At 39.4% G+C, this 22,525-nt stretch overlaps 1 protein-coding gene across 3 annotated transcripts in view; it reads left to right on the top strand.

Annotated features, from left to right (window-relative positions):
- Positions 1 to 22,525, top strand: part of SLC9A9 (solute carrier family 9 member A9) — a 668,807-nt gene that overhangs the window by 442,678 nt on the left and 203,604 nt on the right. For all 3 annotated transcript variants that reach the window (XM_004754464.3, XM_004754462.3, XM_045088481.1), the window contains exon 11: positions 903 to 1,014. In XM_004754464.3, the coding sequence (XP_004754521.1) occupies positions 903 to 1,014 (112 nt within the window). The remainder of the gene's footprint in view (positions 1 to 902; positions 1,015 to 22,525) is intronic.

Here is a 22,525-nt window from a genome sequence, read left to right as displayed (position 1 = left end):
AGGATGTCCCCAAGGACAGTCGGCAACTGTTGTCCTTTGGAAAATGGGCAGATGCCCCATCAGATCACAGGCATGTGATCCTGACAGCCAGGAGAGCTGACCCCTCTTCTGTAAGCCCTGTTCTAGTAAGCACCTACTTTTGCCTTCTGTCCTCTTTTCACTGAACGTTCAACTTAACACTCCAATCTCATCTAAAACTTACATCTTAAATGGAAGCTCCCTTTCCCCACATAATTCCATCCCCTTTGAGGACAAACTAGAATCTACAGACTCTCAGGGAAGGAGTCCTGGGTGATGAAAGGGGAAAGATGACTACTACCAGTATTTTCATAGAATTTAACCTGTAAATACTGGATGTTAGCAAAATGTTTCCTAGAGGAGTTATATTATGCATTTAGACAGGTAGTTCCGGTCAAATTAAATCCACTAAGAGAAAAAAAGTAAGTGAAGTTTCCCAGATACAGAGAGTACAACCTGATAGAAAGTAAGACTGCTATTATGAGCAGAAATACATTTACCCTTTCTAAAGTGCTGCTTGAGAAAATAATGCCCCAGCCTCTGAACGGTCTCTGCCTCACATTTTGCAGCAGAGTAGAGTGAAGAGTCAGGCATCAGCAACATAAATGTGATGAGAAGATTTACGGTGATTGAAATGGTACAGGATTAACAATTCTAAACCAAGTAGATATTCAAAGGAAAGCAGAGTTCTCTGCTATTTCTCGAAAAGAATTGACATTTAAAGATGAATTTTGGAAGCAAGTTGGACATACAGGTATTGACAGGTATTTATCCCTGTTTTCTGAGCCATAAAACAGAGAAGCTTAAGAACATAATAAAGCTGGAGAACTCACAGCCTCATTCCAACAAGATTTTCCTCAATGTTTCCCTGTGCTTATCTATAGCTCGCAATTTTTGTTGCTAGAGCCTGCAACATATATCCCCTCTCCTTCCTCCTGAATCTGGGCCGGAAACAGAAGATCCCCTGGAATTTTCAGCACATGATGATGTTTTCAGGTATGTGAACTATGTTATGTACTAGTACTCCTGTTGTCTCACACTTTTACAGCACATGGAAAGCAGCCTCAGCAAACAGAGGGATCTCCTGGTCTTCTTACCGCATTGCATCTACTACTCTTCACCCCATGGTGCCTAGTACCATGTGGATATTCTAAGTTCTGAGCAATAGTGGGATTTCTTTCGAAAAGAAAAATGAAACTAAAGGGAATTTTTTTTGGAAAATACAGTATCTGCCCCAAACTGGCCTAGAATAGGTATTCAACTTTCCCCCAACCTATTCCAGATGAATTTCCATATCAAGCAATTTGCACAGTCATTTCACAAATTATGCACTTTAAGATAAATAGTGTATAAATGGGGCCATCTTTGTCCAATTGTAAGACTTCTCCTTAGAATCACTTATTTTTCCTATGCAGAACTCTAGAAACTTCCCATAGTTAATACAAAAGGGAATCATACCTAAGTATGCTCAGTTACTAGTTGAGAAAACTGGTATTAATTGAATACTCACCTCATGCCAAGAGCAATTCTAAATACATGTAACTGACACGTTCTTTGCTCTCAAGAAGTTTATGTTCTACTTGTTTAAACCACACCTGAAGGCTCCTTTTTCAAAAGAAAATAAACCAAATGAATTTTCTGACCTTGAACTACTCTGGGAATTGTGATTTCTTTCTGTCCAATTTTCCTACCATCGGTCTTGCCTTACTCATGGAACTTATTCCTTACATGCCTTCTGTGTATGAATACACTTACATTACACTCAGGGGCAGTTCATGAGAATATATGAGAGAGTACAATAAACAAAGAAATACTCTCAGAATAGAGCAAGTAAATATAATTTGGAGCATATGGGAGGGATATGGAAAAACTAAGGAAACTATCACTTATTAAATATCTACTATTTGCCATTCACTCTAGATCAATTCTATGAAGCAGATATTAAAACATTTTTAGATGGGGAAACTGAGGCTTTGAGCTGCCCTCAAAGGGCAACTTTTAAGGCCCTCAAAGATTTATATAACTTAGCCAAGGACAAAAGCGTTTCTAAACCTTGAAGTGGTTCAGGAATTCCTGAAGGCAAGAGAAGACTCCACTTCGAACCCACCCAAGAGTCTCAAAATCCATATTTTCAGAAGTAGTACTAGGAGTTAACAGCTTGTTTCACCTTCCATTGCATTCTAGCCTGTTCTACACAGTAAAGGGTTGGTAGTTCTGAGGTTGAGAATGAGCTATTTAATCAAGTATGAAAAAAATGGAAATCCAGAGTTTAAAATCACCCTTCTGTAGGCTTCTGCCAGTGCTTCCCTCCATTTCCAGAAATGCTAGAATGACAGAAAGAGTCCTAAGGAGGATAAATTGAACTGGTAGGTGATCTTTGACTTAGAACAGCGATGAACTTAGGGAATGAGTTGACTTCTATTAAGGGAAAACATAAAGCAAGTTTGATCACTTATAAATAAGATGTCAGCACTGCCTTGCACTTCAGCAACTCATTTCTAGGAGCTGGGAAGCTCTTTTCCTTCCTTCCCTTCAAAACATCAGTTTTACTCTGGAGAATAAATACTCTGGCTTATTTTTTAAAACTTAAGTATTATATTTTAAACAATGCTCTATTTTACAAAGATCACCTTTGAGAAAGGTGTGACGTTTTGAATAGCCATGTTGGGATATGAAGTGTCTGCCCAAATGGCCACCTGACTTGATGGTTTCTCCAGGGTCTGTCACCTTCTATGTTTGCTTAACTGTAGGATTAGAACTGTGCTAAAAACTGAGACCAACAATACGGTATGTAGGCCTAGAATCTGATAATATCTTCATGATATTCTAAAGCAGGGAGTCAGAAAACAATGGTCTTTGAACGAAATCTAGCCCACACCAACTTGTAAATAAAGTTGAAACACAACTGTACGGTTTTGTTTCATATTGTCTTGTCTGTTTTTGCATTGCAAAGGCAAAGTTAAGTTGTTTCTGCAGAAATCACATGGCCCACAAAACCTAAAATATTTGCTATCTGGCCTTGTTCTAAAACCTCTAGAGGGAAAACAATAGCCTCATCACATTAAGGGAGTTGATATCATTAATTTAATTCAGGAGAATGCCAGTGAGTTCGTTCTCACCATCAAAAAGACCATAATGCCAAATTTTAAGGACATCTACTACTATGTATGAGTCTAATCCAGAGAATGACACCCATTATCTTCCATACTGAGTGTCCATGTCATCTGCCAGACATCAGTCACTCACTGTTAACAGTTCGGCAGCTTGATCTCAAGGGTTGCATTCATCTGGGCCAAAGTAGGCTTCCTTCTATAGATTTGCCTAGAGTTTTGTTTTGTATGTTTTTTACATTGAAGTGAATGTGTACAAAAAATAGATTTGTTTACCTCCATTTTTAATGCCATCTGAATTACAAATTAATAATATTGGTGATATTCCCTGGCATGGTGGATAGAACATTGGATTTTCCACTAAGAAGCTATCTTCTTAGCTTGAAAATGAGGAAATTGCAATGTTACATGGTTATATAATGGAATCTTAGATCGCTCAACTCAAAAGTCATTCTAACCTTTCTCAGACCTTTTATGAGCAATGTTTTGAAACTCAGATCCAAGGCAAGGTAGAATAGGTATTATTAGTCTCTTTCTGCAAGTTGAAAAGAGAGAGAGTCAGAATAAGGGAGACATGGAGAGACTGGGTATCTTGCTCACAATCTTACGACCAATTAGAGATGAAAATGAGACTTGAACCCTAACCGCTTGATTTTGAATTAGAACCTTCTCACCTACATTACTTCAGATTTACTCTCAAGGTCATAAGAATAAAAGTTAAAACTATGCCATTCCTAACATAGGCCAACCCCAACATATATATATGTCTCTCACACAAACCTGATCCTCATCCATTTCACAACAAATCAAACAGGTAACACCCTCCCACATCAGTTCAAGTTCTACACTGCACCTATTGACCCCCATCAGAGTATAGGAAGCATCAGGTGAGTTCATGTGCAGTGCAGTATTTTTCTTCAAAAAAGAAGTTCTAGACTCAGCTTTGATATTCTGCATGAATTCTGCCATGTTCTACTTTACTCAGGATCTAAAGTTTTAAATCTATTTGTCAAGAAATAAAGAATTTAAAAGGTCAACTAAGACAACATAAGCCAGAAAGAAGGTAAAGAAGCAGATCACATTACATACTGTCTGGCGTTTTCTGAGTGTAAGACAACAACATTTGTGAAAACCAAAAGAGAAGGACAGTCCCTTTAAAGAATATTTCCCTTTGGGGAGCCTGGGTGGCTCATTCAGTTAAGCATCTGACTCTTGAACTTAGCTCATGTCTTGATCTCAGGGTTGTGAGTTCAAGCTCCACAGTTCAAGCTGGGCGTGGAGCCCATTTAATTTTTTATTTTTTAATGTTTGTTTTAGAATACAGCCTAGTGTTCTTAACTATGGCTAGAGTACTTTTGGTTATCCAATAAGAAGTATGACTTTTAGTAGCCATCTGGAAGAATCTAGTTGTCCATGCTTCAGCAATACATTTATATGGAGCCTGTCTTTACATAGCTGAAAACATTTTTCAGAGTCCTTTGGATATTGTGAACAATGAATGGGAGCATGTAGCTAATAGGATCCAATAGTACATTAAAGGGATTATTCACTACAACCAAGTAGGATTTATTCCTGGGCTGCAGGAGTGGTTCAACATTCACAAATCAATCAACATGATATACCACATTAATAAAAGAAAGGATAACAACTATATGATCCTCTCAATAGATGCAGAAAAGACATTTGACAAAATACAGCATCTTTTCTTGAAAAAAAAAAAAAAACTCTCCACAATGTAGGGATAAATGGAATGTACCTCAACATCATAAAAGCCATATATGAAAAGACCCACAGGGAATATCATCCTCCATGGAGAAAAACTAAGTTTTTCCCCTAAGGTCAGGAACACAACAGGAATGTTCACTCTCGCCACTGTTGTTCAGCATAGTAAGTCCTAGCCTTGGTAATCAGACAATAAAAAGAATTTGAAGGCATCCAAATCAGAAAAGAACAAGTCAAAACTTCACTCTTCATGGATGACTTGATGCTGTATGTAGGAAACCCAAAAGACTCCACAAAACAATTGCTAGAACTGATCACTAACCCAGCAAAGTCACAAGATATAAAACCAATGCACAGAAGTCTGTTGAATTTCTATAAACTAATAAAGAAGCAGCAGATAGAGAAATCAAGGAATCAGTCCTGTTTACAGTTGCACCCAAAACCATTAAGATACCTAGGAATAAACCTAACCAAAGCAGTAAAAGATCTGTACTCTAAAAACTATAGAACATTTACGAAATAAATTGAGGAAGACACAAAGGAATCAAAAAATATCACATGCTCATAGATTAGAACAACAAATACTGTTAAAATGTCTATGCTACTCAAAGCAATCTACACGCTCAATGCAATCCCTATCAAATTACCATCAGCATTTTTCACAGAGCTGGAACAAACAATTCCAAACTGTGTATGGAACCACAAAAAACCCCCAAATAGCCAAAGCAATGTTGAAAAGAATACCAAAGCTGGAGGCATTACATTTCTGGTCTTCAAGGTGAATTACAAGGCTGTAATCATCAAGATAGTATGGTACTGGCCCCAAAACAGATACATAGATCAGTGGAGCAGAATAAAAGCCCCAGAAATGGATGCACGACTATATGGTCAACTAATCTTTGACAAAGGAGGAAAGAATATCCAATGGGGGAAAAAAAATAATCACCTCAACAAATGGTGTCGGGAAAATTGGACATCTCATGCAGAAGAATGAAACTGGACCACTTTCTTACACCATTCCCAAAAAATAAACTCAAAATGGATGAAAGACCTGAATGTGAGACAGGACAGCATCAAAATCCTAGAGGAGAATACAGAACAAGAGAACCTCTTTGACTTTGGCCATGGCAACTTTTAGAGGCAAGGGAAACAAAAGCAAAAATGAACTATTGGGACTTTATCAAGATAAAAAGCTTATGCACAGCAAGGAAACAGTCAACAAACTAAGAGACAACCTACTGAATGGGAGAAGATATTCACAAATGACATATCAGATAAAGAGCCAGCATTCAAGATCTATAAAGACTTTATCAAACTCCATACCCCAAAACCAAATAATCCATTTAAGAAAAGTGGGCAGAAGACAATAAACAGACATTTCTCCAAAGAAGACATGCAAATGGCTAACAGACACATGAAAAAAATGCTCAACGTCACTCAGCATCAGGGAAATACAAATGAAAACCGCAATAAGATACCCCTCACATCTGTCAGGATAGCTAAAATTAACAAGTCAGAAAAAAAACAGATGTTGGTGAGGGTATGGAGAAAGGGAAACACTCCAACACTGTTGGTGGGAATGCAAGCTGGTGCAGTCGCTCTGGAAAAGAGTATGGAAGCTCCTCAAAAAGTTAAAAATAGAACTACCCTATGACCTAGTAATTACACTACTAGGTATTTATCCAAAGGTTCTAAAAATAATGATTCCACCCCAATGTTTATAGCAGCAATGTCCACAATAGCCAAACTCTGTTGATGCCCATCAACAGAGGAACGGATAAAGAAGATATGGTATATATGCACAGTGGAATGTTACACAGCCACCAAAAAGAATGAAATCTTGTCATTTGCAATGGCATGGATGCAACTAAATGGTATTATGCTAAGTGAAATAAGTCAGAGAAAGGCATATGACATATGATTTCATTCATATGTGGAATTTAAGAAAGCAAATGGATGAACACGGGGAAAGGAAGGAAAACTAAAATAGAAAGAGGGCTGCAAACCATAAGAAACTCTTAACTATAATAAACTGAGGGTTGCTGGAGAGGCGGTGGGAGGAATGCGGTAACTGGATGATAGGCATTAAGGAGAGCATTTGATGCAATGAGCACTGGGTGTTATGTGCAACTGACAAATCGCTAAATTCTACCTTTAAGACTATTAATATACTATATGTTAACTAAATCAAATTTGAATTAAAAATTTAAAAATAAAATGGGAATATGAACTTATTTATACATTTACTCACTCACAGTCCTCCAGCTATTCTTTCAGTGGTCATTCATTGACACACTCCTTGATAGGTATGCAGATGAACAAAGACAAAGATACTGGCCTTGACCCTAAGAGCCTTACTGCCTAGAGAGAGCTTGGCTTTGTGTGGCCTAAATTTGGTTCACTAAGATGGGCACCTCAGGTGGTTCAAAGCCCGGACAAGTAAGAACTAGAACTTTCTGTCTTAGTCAATTACACCTACCATTTAGTAAATCCTTTCCCATCATCTTTACCCTCACCTTATGCACAGCCTTTGGCACTGGGCAGAACAGTTAGCAATGCCTGCCAAACAGAAGTGGATTCACTTACAAAGCTAACGAAGCTTGAGCATCAGTGTTCCTCAATCACATGGGCCCCTTCCAGGCCCCCCGGATGGGTCCTACAGGTGTGTTCTGATGGTGTATAAAGCTGGTAAAAGATATTATTTTTCCTAAAGAGGGTGCCCAAGATATGTAAATTCCATCTTGAGGTGAAAGTTTGCGACATGATCCAGCTGTTTATCCCTCATCTCCTGGCAGTGAGTGGGGCCTGCAGCGAGCCTTGGAATAAGGGCTTGGCGCTGAGTAGATGATGTTTCTGAGTGAAACCCACATTGTTCATGAATGACCCCACTACCACTGCTACCACCTGCTTCCCCGGCCTCCACCTTTTGCCACCAGAGGCAATTAAACTGAGTGAAGCAACCGTCAGATGCCAGATTGAGTTTCTCACGTAGCATTTGTAGGTTTCTCACCTACAAAACCGATTTGTTTTGTATAGACTAGTAATCTACACACACAAAAGCCTTGGAACCTTAAAATAAGGAAAGGTCTCAAGGTCAGTAATGGTCTCTCTGCCTTGCAAAGCCTTCAATAATGCAAATACTCTTTTGGGTAGCTAGGTTGCTTTTTAGAGTCGATTGGAGGAAGTTTAACCGGAGACATTTCTAAGGCCTTCTTTAAATTCAAGGCCAGGAATTCCGAACTGCTGTGGTGTATTGTGTGACACCCTGCACAAAGGGCTTAAGAGGAACGCCAAACTCCCCTGAAACTGTTCCTGCTGCCCTTAAGCACAGCCCTAGTTAATGCCTGGCATGAGCTGCCCCGCCCCAGCTCTCAGTTCCCTTGAAACCAAAGAGGCAGAGCTCTGTGGTTTAAATTAAAGGAGGAGATGTGCTTCGCACAAATTAGCTTTCCTATTGATGTGGTGCATATTACAATGATCAGGCCTCTTGTTTTAATTCAAATGCATGTGCTGCAATTTTTATTTAATTTAAAACTAAATAAGAGCAGGGAGTTGCTGGAAGGAGGGGAAATGCCAAGCCCTGTTGAGCTGTGGCAGCCTTCCTGAAATGGCTGTGACTCGGAGACCGCGTCTCACTGGGCTACACAGCCTCTGTGCAGCGCTGCTGGGATAATCTGAATAGGAGCAGAGCCTGGAAGTGCTTGGGCAGCTTGAAGGAGGCTGCCAATATGTCAGAGAACAGGATCCTCCAATTTGTCCATTTCTGCTGGGTTTGGAAGAGACATCGCATCCCTGATGTGTACTATTGCATGAACTTGGAAGAATCTGAACCAGGCAAATGTGGCCACAGTGTGCAGATATAATATAAAACTTCACCCACGAGCTCATGTCACCATGAAGACAACAGCACTGGTGTCTCCGGGCTTTGCTGTTAATGTTGTTGCTCATTCGATTGTCCACCAGTGCTCATTCTTAGCCTTCAAATAGAGGCCAGCATCGAAGGATTAAGAGAAAGTAAGTCATGGAAGAAAAACTTCAATTAAGAAAAATTTTCTGTTAGCATTCATTTTTTCCCCCTCAGTGGTGAAAACACTGCCACTCTTATTCAAGTGTTAGGGAACACTATTCAGCTCACAGAACAGTGTTCTGCGGAAGGACAACTTAAGAACCACAGTTGAGGTGTAGGAGACCACCTTTCTCTGTGTCTTTTTGGTGAGCCACCAGTCATGCCGTGGTCAGAGCCAATTTGAGACTAACTTAACAATTACAACTGACTTAACAATTACAGCCAGGAAGAAAGTGAGAGGAATTCATGAAAGTGAAGAGCAGAAGTCACTGTGTCACCAATGCTTAGAAATCTGTGTCTGTTACTGCCCAAGCTAATGGAACTCCAGTAAGCTACCAGGACTGCCCCACAATTACCAGTCATCATGTAAAGGGACACTTCCAAGTTTTCTTGATCTTTGATAACCAAAAGTGTGCTTCTCGAACCAGCAGCTTTAGCATCACGTGACAGCTTCTTAGAAATACTGAATCGAAACCTGCCTTTTAACAAGACCTCCGGGTAATTCATGTGCACGAGAAGCATCTCCCAGAACATCATCACAATTCATGGTTTTCTCTTCTGAACCTCTTTCTTCAATCTATTCCTCCTACCTCTTCTCTTTTGCTTGAGGCCCTCCCAGATGCCAGTCTTGCTTCTTGCTCTTCTATTTGTCGTCTGATGAGCATAACAATGTTTACCCAGTTATTGGATTTCTTCCAGTTCCGTAAGCTTGCTGAAGTTCTTCCTCCTATTCACACAAGCTCTCCCTCTCCTCAAAACCCTGGCCACACCCACCACCTTCAGCTCTTTTATTCAAAGAATTCCTTTTTCTTTCTATATCTCGGCTTAGATATCACTTCTTATAGGAAGCCTTGGTAACACAAGTCTGGGTGGATCCCTCTCAACTGTCTCCATAGCACACAGTACTTCTCCTCTCCCAGTAGCCATCACATTCGACTATGAATTTTGGCTTGCCTGCCTGCATTCTCTTCTAGACTAGGAGCTTTGTAAGCCCAAATGCTGATTTTTTTGGTTCACTCCGTGTGTCAGCACTCAGCACATTAGGTGAAACTGAGTATCTTTCCACAAATAACTAGTGGATGAACAATCAAATGAATGAACAACCTACAACATTTTCTACCCAATTAAAATTGTACATTTCACTAAAATGACCACTTAAGGACTACCTATTCCTGTTCTATGAGGCCTGGGAACTTCTAACCCCAGAAATGGTCCGAGGGGCACCTCTCAGACCAAGCTTCCCTGCCTCCACAGATGGGAGCTAAGCAAAAAATAACCTTAAGATATCAACAAATAAAATTTTTCATGTTTTAAATGAAAGAAAATATATTTCACCTACTCACTTCTGGCTAAAAAAAGAACCCTTCTCTGGGTGTTGATAACAGTAAACATTGTTAATACTTCATGAAAATACCATTTGGATCCGAGAATATTTTTCAAATCTCTGCTTTCTTTATGTTGGAGGGATGTGTTTGTTTTTCAGTTAAAAACCTAAGATCTCATTAAAAACCCTGGGACTTTTACATCAGTCAGGTGATTTGAATCAAGATCAGGCTACCTCCAACTTCAGCTTTGGAAAAGATTTCTTTAAATGTGTATACAAGGGTTATTTGAGAATCTGAGCCCTCTAGGCAATAGGCTCTTTCTTACCTTTCCTCTTCCCTTGTTCATAATTCCAGAGACAGACAGCCTGGATGATGCCATCATATCATCAAGCATTCCTTGTCAGGCCTTCCCCTTTGCAACCACCTTACCCAGACTCCAGTGTTCCCTTACCTCCCCATACTATATATCTTTCCTGCCCTGGGCTCATCTTGTGCAATTAATTAGGCCACTATATCTTCCTTACCACTACAAGGCCACTAACTAGTTAATGCAGCACAAGCTCAGAACGTTTTCTTCATTAGAGGAGATGAATTTCCACTGAGCCCTCATCTCTCACTATGGCCTGGGGTAGGCATTAATGAACAAAGTGTACAACTGGAGTAGATCTTCTGAGGTTTTCAAGTGGGATAGTGTTAACCAGCTTGTGAGGAAATGTATCAAGCAGTCATAGAAAAAGTCACCTTAAATAATGAATAACCATGAGCACCATTGTTGTGACAAAGTAGACAGGCATAGTAGGTCCATATGAACTGCAGATCCCATTAAGTCCTCATAGTGTCAAATACTGAGAAAAGTGTATGTGGTTATGATAAATTCAGAACATTTGAGAACTAGCTTAGACCTGCAGTCAGTCCTGTAGAGTTGTTTTCTCCTATTATTAGGTCCAAACATTATCATCCTTTATTTTGCTCCAAAATAAATTTACAATAAAAATTATTAGCTCTTGCATTTTTAAGCAACAAATTAGATTCTGCTATTTGGCATGCCACAATATTTTCTAAATATAAACTACTGTTTGGTAAAATGCAGTGAGCTCAGGCTTTTATGCCGGCTCAGCCACATGGAGCTATATGATTAACCCTCCTCAAATCTCAACTCCCTTGACTGTAAAATGGGGATAATCATATTTACCTTAGATGGTCAGTGTTGACTGTAAAATGGGGATAATCATATTTACCTTAGATGGTAAGTGTTGACTGTAAAATGGGGATAATCATATTTACCTTAGATGGTCAGTGTTGAAAACCACTATAAAATATATACAAAATGCCTGGCACCAGACTGCCACCTAGGACACGCTCAACAGATGGGAGTTTCTATCACTTTCTTTAACCACCGCAGATGAGACAGCCATTAGGACTTCACAGAGACATGATTCATATCAACTTACAACTACCGTTTGAAGAACCTCCTATCAGAGACTGAGGTTTTTATTCCGAAAAAGGTTTGACTATCAAATTACTGCCAAGGACACTCTGAGTCCAGTGTGGAAGTGTTAGTAACATGCCCATGGAAAACAAGACCTAAGGCCCCTCTTTTCCTTCATTTAAGGACAAATGTTGAGATTCTACTCTTCATTCTAGCAGTGACTAACTCCTGGCACTAAATACATAAATTAAAATGTTATAACTCAAAGTACTAGTTTTTGTGAGGACAATATATTGGCGCCCCCTCTGGGACAAACTGACCCATACAAAATGTCAAAAATCAATTTAGGAGTGCCTGGGTGGCTCAGTGGGTTAAGCCTCTGCCTTCAGCTCTGGTCATGATCCCAGGGTCCTGGGATTGCACCCAGCATCAGGGTCTCTGCTCAGCAGGGAGCCTGTTTCCCCCTCTCTCTGCCTACTTGTGATCTCTCCCTCTTTGTCAAATAGATAAATAAAGTATTTAAAAAGTCAACTTAGACAAACATTTATTGAGTGTGAGAAAGTGGCGAAATTTTGTAGATAACCCAACCATTCTATCTAGTGAGACAGTGAAGCCAACGAGAGCATGCCAGCTTCTGAAAGACACTGAGTAATGAAAGGAGACAATCCAGAATGCTTGTCACCGTCTCCCTGTTTCTTACTTTTTTCCCCCCTAAGATATTATTTATTTATTTAACAGGGAAAGAGAAGGATAGAGCAAGCAGAGGAAGCAGCAGGCAGAGGGAGAGAGTGAGCATGCTAACCACCGAGCAGGGAGTCCCATGTGGGACTTGATCCCAGGACCCTGAGAACATGACCTGAGCCAAAGGCAGACACTTCACTGACTAAGCCACTCAGATGCCCCACCTCCCCCTGTTTTAAGGATAAGTTCCTAGAATACAAAAACAGAAGTAACTTTATCACTTAATTCAGGAACATTCTGTGTACATTTCAGTTTTTCAGGATGTTCAGAATGTCAGAGCTATCACAAATACCTGATTGATAATTTTAACCAAATTAAACTGTCCATTGAGACAAACAAATGGACTACATTATTTTTCCTCATTTTCTGCCTGAATTTGCTTACTAACTGCTTGCTTGTTTTGGCATTATGTAGACATAACCTTAGAAAACTATCAGCACACATGAGCAGGGTTCAAAAAAATAAGTCTGTCTATGTCAGGCACAAATCCCTCTAATTCTGCCCTCAGGTTCTATGGATGGAGTTCAAAAGAAATCAATAACATTGACTCAAGTAAGTTATATGTGCAAATGAGTAAGAAGCAGTTACTTCTAAAAATGCCTGTGCTAAATTTCCATATAGCCGTTAGATAATTTAGGAATTTTCAGCATTAGTTCTGATGTACTAGGGAGGTGCAAATGCTGTTCAGGCTACCAGGTCTTTCACAGACAGACCAAGACTCTATGAATAGGGCTGGGTCTCAGCCCCACTGCCCAGTCTCCCCCTGATTTTGCCTGGATGGCTCTTTCTTCCAAAAATACCAGGAACTATTTTAGAGACCTATGGTTCTACATGAGGAAAGAAGTAGACACCAGGGGGACGCCTGGGTGGCTCAGTGGGTTAGGCAGCTGCCTTCCGCTCAAGTCATGATCCCAGAATCCTGGGATCGAGTCCCACATCGGGCTCCTTGCTCGACAGGGAGCCTGCTTCTCCCTCTGCCTCTGCCTGCCATTCTGTCTGCCTGTGCTCTCTCTCTCTCTCTCTCTAATAAATAAATAAAATCTTAAAAAAAAAAAAAAGAAGAAGAAGAAGAAGAAGTATTAGATACCTGGACAGGTTCCCTGCCGATGAATGACAGCCTTCCCCCCGTTTACAGTTTCCTCCATCCCACTCAGCACCCACTTCCCTTAGTGCCTGGAGAGTCACTGGACTTTCCTGGAGTTGTTTTTTTTAAATTAGAAAAACATGAGAGCATGCATGTTAACAAGTATTTTTAAATGCATGCCCTTTAGGAGGATTGTGTGCTATCCTTTCTCAACAGATTTCTTCCTTCTGATTGTTTTCCATTGTTTTTTTCCTGGCAGGAAGCTAATTTTGGCTGCGTGAGGAAATGGGAGTTTTGAGTAGAGAATCTAAAACAGGTCATTTTAGATTAGAATAGACTGATGCTGAGAAAGGGAGAAAGAGCAAAAGAAGGAAGGAGAGAGAGCTAGAGGTGATGCAGAAAGAGTAGGGGAGGAGGAGTGAAAGGCAAAATATCTATTTCAAAATATTGCCTTTCATCCATCTTCTGCCTAGGAGAGGGGAAGAAAATTTTCTTCTTTGCATTTTTCCTTAAAACTCAAACTCAAGATAACCACGATTTTTTTTTTAATCTTTGTTACGACTTAAATATTCAATAGGGGGAATGAAACAGATTGAATAACCAGCCACAGCATTTACTGTGTAACCCAGGCCACTCCATCCCTCCCAGCCCCTATTTCCTCACCTGTTGAAAGAAGAGTGTTTTGTGATTTACAGGGACACATAGGGGAGAGAGGGGTCGGATAGGTAGGTGTTGAGAGCCGTAGGACATAGAGAGCTCTAGGATAAGCACAGAAACACAAAATTTAGTGGGTGAACCACAATGGTAAAATCCTCTCTTGACTCATATTAACATGGAAACAGGGGGAAAGATGCTTCTCTTCTAAATGGATAATTCAGATATCACCAGGATCTTTCCATATAGTGACATCATGTCCCTAAGTCAAGGGTTCTAAAAGTGTGGTACCTGGACCAGCAGTATCAGCTCCACCTGGGAACTTATTTAAAAAGCAAATTCTTGGGCCCCACCGCAGACCCACTCAATGAGACACTCTGGAGGTGAAGCTCAACAATCTGAGGTTCAACAAGTCTTCCAAGTGATTCTGATGTAGCCCAAGTGTGGGAAACACTGCTACAGGGACTCATTGATATTTATAACCAGCCAGCAGAAGGGGAAAGAGAGACTGTGGTAGGAACAGCTGTTTCTTGAAAGCTTTGGCCCAGGAAGGACATTTAGCACTTCTGCTTTCATTTCCTTAGTAAGAAGTAGCCATTTGGCTATACCTAGGTACAAGAGATGCTAAGAAATGTAGTTTATGCAGTTACAGCAGCATACCATGGACGGCAGATAGCCATCGTTGTCAAAATAGCCCTCTACGATAGAAACATTTTCACCATTTATAACATTTCTCCTAAGGGAAAAAGCAATCCAGTGCCACACTAGGGTTTCTCAGCCCCAGCAACTATTGACATTTGGGGCCAAATATTTCTTTTTTGGGAGGATTGTCTTGTACATTGTAGAATGTTTAGCAGCACCCCAGTCTCTACTCATGAGATTAAGAACAGTGTTTCCTGCCCCCTAGCTGTAGACAAACACAAATGTCTTCAGACATTGCCAAATATTCCCTGGGGGGACAAAATCACCAAACTTGAAAAACACTGGTTTAAACAGAAAACTCATAAGTTGACTTTTGAAACTCTCTATTGAAGATTTCAGCTAGTGGGAAGGATTATTCCACAATTTACTACCACATGAACCTTACCTACACAAAAATAAACTTCCAAAGCCAGAGGCATCTATGCATGTTGACTCAGAATTGTGACAGAGCTAATACTATTTACATTACCCTTCCTGATGTAGCCCAAGTGTGGGAAACACTGCTACAGGGACTCATTTTTGGATGCCCAAAGCATCCAAAAACAAACGTCTTTTCATGCAAAAATATAATAAAGTTATGTTGCATTACTTCTCAGTGGCCTTAAGTTTAACTGACTCAAGTTCAGGAAGAGAGATGAAGGCAAGAAAGTCCTGCTTCTCTAATACAGACTTGGTTTCCAAAAAAAAAACTCAATTTATTTTTGAATGCAGAAGACTTTTCCACTAAAACAATCTGTTGGCATCGCTTCCATGTGATAAAATGATATTGAACTGAAAATGGAACCGTGTAGCAAGGTTGTACTATCCTGGAAAATGTATTTTGAAACCAGACTGACATTTTTGCTGAAAGTAGCCACCCTTTGCAAGGTCATGGGACTTCAGCAAGGGTAAGACAATACCTGATTCAATTGTAGATCCAAACTAGGGTTTGATTTATCAGATTGATGATGAGAATGTGTTAAATCTTTGAAATCAACTCCTTCACAGTACTTGAAATGAAAGGAAAAAAGAACTACAATTGATTATACCCCAAATGGAAAGAAAGTCAGCAAAATAACTCACTAAAGAGACATGTCTTTTAAGGGATGGGTCAGTTTCTCAGGGACATTTCTGCATCCCTGTTCATCAACTGCTCATTTTCTTTTGGGTTCCAGTTGTGTTTCAAATGCAAAATATGACCTTTCCCTCATCCATTCATTCATGTATTCATTCAATACTGTAATGCTTATTTTCCAGGAGTAGCATTGGATGTGCTCTCACTGACCTTGCTTTCCTATGAAGGGACACAGATCTTAGAGATGAAAAAATAAACATGATAATTCCAGATGTTGATAAGTGCAGTAAGAGACATACAAAGAAGAGATGGCTGAAAGTGGAGGGCACTTAGACAGCATGGACAAAGCAGTCTTTCTGAGGACTGAGATGAGGCAGCCAAGGGACAGTCTAAGAAGAGAGTAGAGTGGGGAGAAGCAGCCAATACAAAGACCTTGAGGCAAGAACAGACTTGGTTTAAAAGACAAACCGTAAGAGACTCTTAACCTCGAGAAACAAACTGAGGGTTGCTGGGGGATGGAGGATGGGGAGAGATAGGGTAGCTGGGTTATGGACATTGGGGAGGGTATATGCTATGGTGAATGCTGTGACTTGTGTAAGACTGATGATTCACAGACCTGTACCCCTAAAGCAAATAACACATTATATGTTAATTAAAAAAAGAATAAAAAATATATTTGAACTTCAAATAAAAAAGAATAATAAACTTTATCTTCCTACATTCTCAAGCTCCAGACTTCCCTCCCATCTTCCCACTCTCTCCAGTAAAATGACTCTAACCTCTCCACTGAACTCCAGACTCTTGGATCTAACTACCCACTCAGTCTCTTCATTTCTTCATTTGGATGACCGATAGGCATCTTGGATTTCCCATGGCCAGATCACAATCCTTGATCCCCTCCCCATATACCAAACATGTTCTTCCCATAGTTTTTCCCAATTCTTCCAGTGGCTTAGGCCTTAAGCTCTTGGAGTTCTCTCTTCTCATACCCTTCATCCAGTTCATCAGCAAATACTGTCAACATTTAATATTATTCCAGCACCTACAATGCTACCAATCTAGTCTGATTCTCTTTTACTTCTTACCCAGACTAATGCAGCAACCTCCTTCACTGACCTCCTAGCCCCGCCTGGAAATCAGTTTTTTATTGCAGAGCTAGAGTGATGCTTTTAAGCATAGACTAGATCATATCCTTACCCTGCCAAAAACCTCTCTAAAGTTTTCCATCTCAAAATAAAATTTAAAATCCTTGCTGTTCAAGAGCCCAACATGATTTGGCTCTGTTGGCATTATCTCTTTCCACTTCCTGCCCCCTGCCACATTAATTCCATTCTAACTATGTCAGCTCTTTGCTGATACTTGAACATATCAGACATATGCTCACCTCAGGAACTTTGCAGCTACTGTTCCAGAAGCCTGGAATGCTTTTCTTCCAGAAACCCACATAGTCTTTCTTCATTCTATTAGAGTCTCTGTTCAAATGCCACCTAGCCATAGTGGCTTTCCTAACTACCCTAAATACTCCCACCACATATATATATTTCCAACTAATCTAGAAGCTCCTTTAAGGCAAAGACTATCACTTATTTACTACTATTCCCTGGAGCCTAAATGAAAGAAAGGATGAATGAATGAATTCATGAGTAATACCACCTCATATCTAGAGGGTCAGAAACCTCTGCAGTTGTTCAATTTAAAAACACTGACTTTCATGTTTCAGGTACTACAAGTGTAAGGAAGATGTAATTTCAACCTTTGAAAGATTAAGAATTGAGGGTAAATAACAGATTAAGTTAAACTACTGGTTCATTTCAGAATATCACGTACAGATGCAAGTGGCATGACAATATGCTCTATGGGATTTCTAAGAAAGAGAAAACAGTGTGGACTGTAGTATTCTGGGAAAACTTCATTGGGGTAGAACATAGGTAGAAAGAAGTGAAAGCAGTTAACATTAGGGTCCATAGCACAGAGGTAAGGACAAGAACTGTTTACGGAAGAGAGAAGACCATCTTATTGGTATGAAAAGTTCTCAATGGAAAAGAGGGGGTAATAGGAAAAGTGGGGTAAGGTTCTGATTGAAACGTTTCTATGGGGTGCAGGAAGCCATTTACAGCTTCTGGGTCGGATAAAAAGCTAGGTTTTGAGGAAACTGTTCAGAGGAATATGGATAGCCTGGAAAGAGGAGAGGTTGAAGGCTGTGAGGCCAAAGTACCAGAGGGTTGGTCAGCAGCATACTCAAGCTGTAAGGAAATGGACCTTGAACCGAGGTGGTACAGTGGGAAGGGAGAAAAGCCTGAGCCATCACGTAACTCAATCTCTGCTGAATCCAAATCTCTGGAGTCAGGACACTAGCATCTATAATTGCAAATATTTTTAAGTTCTAAACTGACTCTGATATGTAGTTCTAGTTAAAGACCATAATCTAATCTTAAAACCTCCAACTAGATAGAAGACAACACAGATCCAGATGGGGCATCCTGCTTATGATCACGCAACCTAATAGAAGCAGTCCTGAGAACAGATCTCCAGGCCCTTGGTTCTCAATATAAGGCTTTAAGAGTCTCAATAAGTGATAAAAGGGCAGAGGCTGAAATTACAGAAACAATTACTCAACCATTTCATTGAACTAGAAGGTATCAATTGTTTCCCTATATGTAATCAGGAATGGAAGAATATCGGAACATTCATGCATTCATTGATCAACAAATATTTATTGAGCACCTATTATGTGGTATGCATTGCTATAGTGTTGTGGATAAGCAGCAACTAGCCAATTGCAATGTAATGAATGTAATGTTCTAAGTCCCCTGATGAGGCAAGTACAGGTTGTACTAGTCATATAAATTAGGCCAACCCAGGCCCAGACCTCAGAAGAGCCTTTGTAGAGAAATCAGTGGCTCAGTTGAACTCTGAAGATCAGTTGGAATTAGGTGAAGTTTGGGTGAGAGTTATAAAAAGAACTACAGAGAGTTAGGGTGGGAGAAAATGACTCAGGTATAGAAAACCATGTATGCAAACTTGTTTTGCCCCACCATTGATTTCAGCTCCTTTAAACACTGTTTATCTGTTGACAATAGTCATGATTTGGACCCTCATGAAATTTAGCAATCAAATCTTTTTCATCAGACTGTACATGCACAGTATACACTTTACACCTCTAATACACCTTATCCCCATCTACCTGTTAAGAGAGTCCCTTTTGCAGGATCATGAGCCCTGAAATGGAGAAACCCAAACTTCCTCATTCTTGCATTTATCCACTGTGTCTTGGATAAAGTATAGCATATAGTGAGTGTTCAATAAATGTTTAGTTTTTGACTGTTGCTTTGCACCTTCAGTAAAAATGCCCTAGGGAGTAGTTATATTCCTGTGATTTAAACATAGCAGTATCTGACCTTCAGCCATTCAGAACACATTTGCCAATTTATAACAGATTAAGTTTCACTTTTGCTCTTTAAAGATAAACAGGAAACTGCATGGTTTCTGCAGCAGGGGTCCTTGCTAGAAAGTTTTCCTTGGTTTGACAGTCTTCTATTGTTATGAATAGAACATCAACATAATTAAAATAAGAATCCCTTAGAGGCCAATTTTAAACAAAACCACATTTAATTGCAGGTAATTCTTGTTCCCCAAGATGATGCTAACTTTCCAACTGAGTATGTGAAATATGTCATATCTCTGCAAAGTAAACCCATCTAAAATGAAATGGTATAGTCTAGCAACCCCCGAAAGCATAAGATCATTTCCATTCAGTTGGTTAAAACAAAGAAAAAAAGAAAGGTAAATCCAAAGGATCAACCTACCCATAAGACAAAACAAAACACAAGCTTTGACAATGAGTTCTGGATTTCCTGAGTTTCCAAGCAAAGTGGATGTTCCTTGAAAATAGTGTTTTGCTAAAAGAAACTCCTGAGTCCATATTAATTTTTCATTTCTAGTATTTTGCTGGTAGCTGAAGTAATTTATTTCAATCCTAAAGCCTTCTGTTTCCCAAATCCATGTTAAATAGATAGGAGAGGTGAGCATAGAATCTCCACAAAGCAGATGGATTGAATTGTGTCCCTTCAAATTCATTTGTTGAAGTCCTAACCCCAAAATGATGGTATTTGGAGATGGGGTTTGGAGGGATGTAGTTAGGTTTTGATGATGTTATTAATGTAGGAAAGATGTTGGAGTTCAGGGCCGATGGCCAAGAAAGAATTCTTGAGCCATCTTTTGTGCAAAAAGTTTATTTAATTAAAGCACAGGGACAGGATGCATGGGCAGATAAAGCTGGACTGGGGGCATGAGGAGTGGCCAATCATATACTTTCAAATTGGGAGGGTATTAGGGATAGGGTTAAGTCTCTAAGGAATTTTGGAAGCAAGGTTTCCAGGTCCCTTAGGGGACTAGTTATTGTTAGGAAAAGGTCATTTATTACTGTGTAATAAAACCTGAGTCATGAGACCCTTCAGATATATACCGGTGGGTCCTATGCTTCGGGGATGATCGCCAACATATGTATTGACAGGGGGAAAAAAAGGAGGTTTCCACAGGAATTTTTATATGTTAAAGTAGATTTACAGGATCCTGGGGGTCAGGCTCAGACTGCCTTATGCCCTCAACAAAGTGTTAACATCGAGGCAGCTGAGTATCTAGAGGAATGGTACTCTGCCCGTTTCAAGGACTTATTTGTGGGCTATAAGTAGTAAATAAATTTAGTCTTTCTTTTGCCTTTGTTTCCCATATCATTATGAGGTTGGGGCCCCTACGATGGCATTGCTGTCTTTATAAGAAGAGACACCACATGGAGCTTGCTTTTGCACAGGAAAGTAACCTGCCAAAAGCCAGGAAAAAAGCTCTCATCAGAACCCAACCATGCTAGCTAGCCCTCTAATCTTGGGCATGCCTGCCTCCAGAACTGTGAGAAATAAACTTCTGTTGTTGCAGCTACCCAGTCAATGCTATTCCACTACGGCAGCCCGTATGGTATTTTGTTATGGTTGACTAAGACACATATATAGATATTGAATGAAGCAGTGAAAGACCTTTGATTGACAATTATCTAGGCTCCAAATGTGAGATAAATAACTTTGATATCATAAAGGATGGAGCTCTTATCTGGAGCTCCAAAATAGCTTCACTTTGTCCACTTAACCACCTCAGCTGTCTCAGTGCATGCTTCCCATGTCTACCGTACGAAGGCATCCTCTTACCAGCATTTTGGAGTTGGCTCTTTTAGCATATTTCTCAACCTGCCACAAGTAAAAGGCAGTGGCTGAACTTTTCCTCTTTTTTTCTTCAAAGATCTTTACGTTGACTCACCTGTAAATATAAAATTTTATATATGGGATATATATTTCATGAAAATCAGACTAATAGTAATCTTCTGAGTACAGTTTTAAACCAAAAACCGCTCATGTGTGGATAATTGATTTAAAAGCATAGTTATGCTAGTTTAATAGAGTAACAATACATTATTAAACATATTTAGGAAAATAAATGATTGTACGCTTTCTTGTCCTTGATATCTAACATGAAAGAGTTTACAATAAGCATGATGTAACAACTTTTTCTTTTATTCCAATTTCTATTCTCTTCTTTCTCACAAAAACTCAAAGTAAACACACACACACACATATTCAATAAAATGAGAACTACTTAAAGTCTCATCACTTAATACGTCTAATACTCACCACCTAATTTGGAGTAATGCTGCTTTATGAACATTTCTAACAATGCGTGCTTGAGGAAAAGAGAAAATGAAAAGATCGCCTTCTATCTCCAATCTTGTACTGTGATTAAACACTGCTAGGAGCTTTACCTTGACCTATAAATTCTCTCCTCTGATACAGAAGTCTGTTGCAAGACTGTTTCTTTTAGTTTCTGTTCCCTAATGACACCATTTGTATTTCCAGGAGAGAACATTATTAAAATATTCCCCAGTATTAAGGGTTATTAATAACCCCACTCTTTTTTCCCAACTGGGTCTGAATGCATGAACATCTCTGATGGAGAACTTTTCTTCTTGAGTACAGTCATCTCAAGTGTTCAGAATTTCTGATGTATAAGAATTTTTTATATTAATATCTACTTCAAATGTTATCTTCCTTATCTTCAGGCCATTTCCTTGTCTACATGGAAATTTAGAATAATTTCCTTCCTCCATTACATTTTGTTCCTTCAAGGTATTTTATAATCGGAGTACATGTTCTTCTCTCTTTCTGAGGCTTCCTTGTTTCGGGCAAAATATATTAAGTCTCTCTCACCTAATTCTCTGGATCTTGTGTTACGCCACTTGTCTCTTATATATTGGTGGTATGGAGATAAGAAAGGAATATTATATCTTAGTTGGGAACCCACAGATAAAAGCCACGCTATAGTTTTCTTCATCCTAACCTGTGTCCAATTTCTAAAATTCTTTTAATATATGAATAAAATTTGGAAAGTTAGATACAGTAAATATTACAAAAGTGGTTCATTGAAATCTTATGTATGTGATTCAAACTATCTTATTAAAAAAAAAACACCAAATCCCTACCTCTTTGACTTATTCTTGCTGTAATTAAAAATGTTTATTTGCAGTTATCTGATATAATAGGATCCATAAATGTCTTGTAAGTCTTGCTACCCAACAG

This window comes from Mustela putorius, unplaced genomic scaffold, assembly GCF_011764305.1.
Source record: "Mustela putorius furo isolate JIRA1106 unplaced genomic scaffold, ASM1176430v1.1 tig00003834_pilon_pilon_pilon, whole genome shotgun sequence".
In the NCBI taxonomy this organism is placed as follows: domain Eukaryota; kingdom Metazoa; phylum Chordata; class Mammalia; order Carnivora; family Mustelidae; genus Mustela; species Mustela putorius.
Note: the sequence above shows the minus strand (reverse complement) of the source record. Positions and strands in the feature narration are given on the sequence as shown.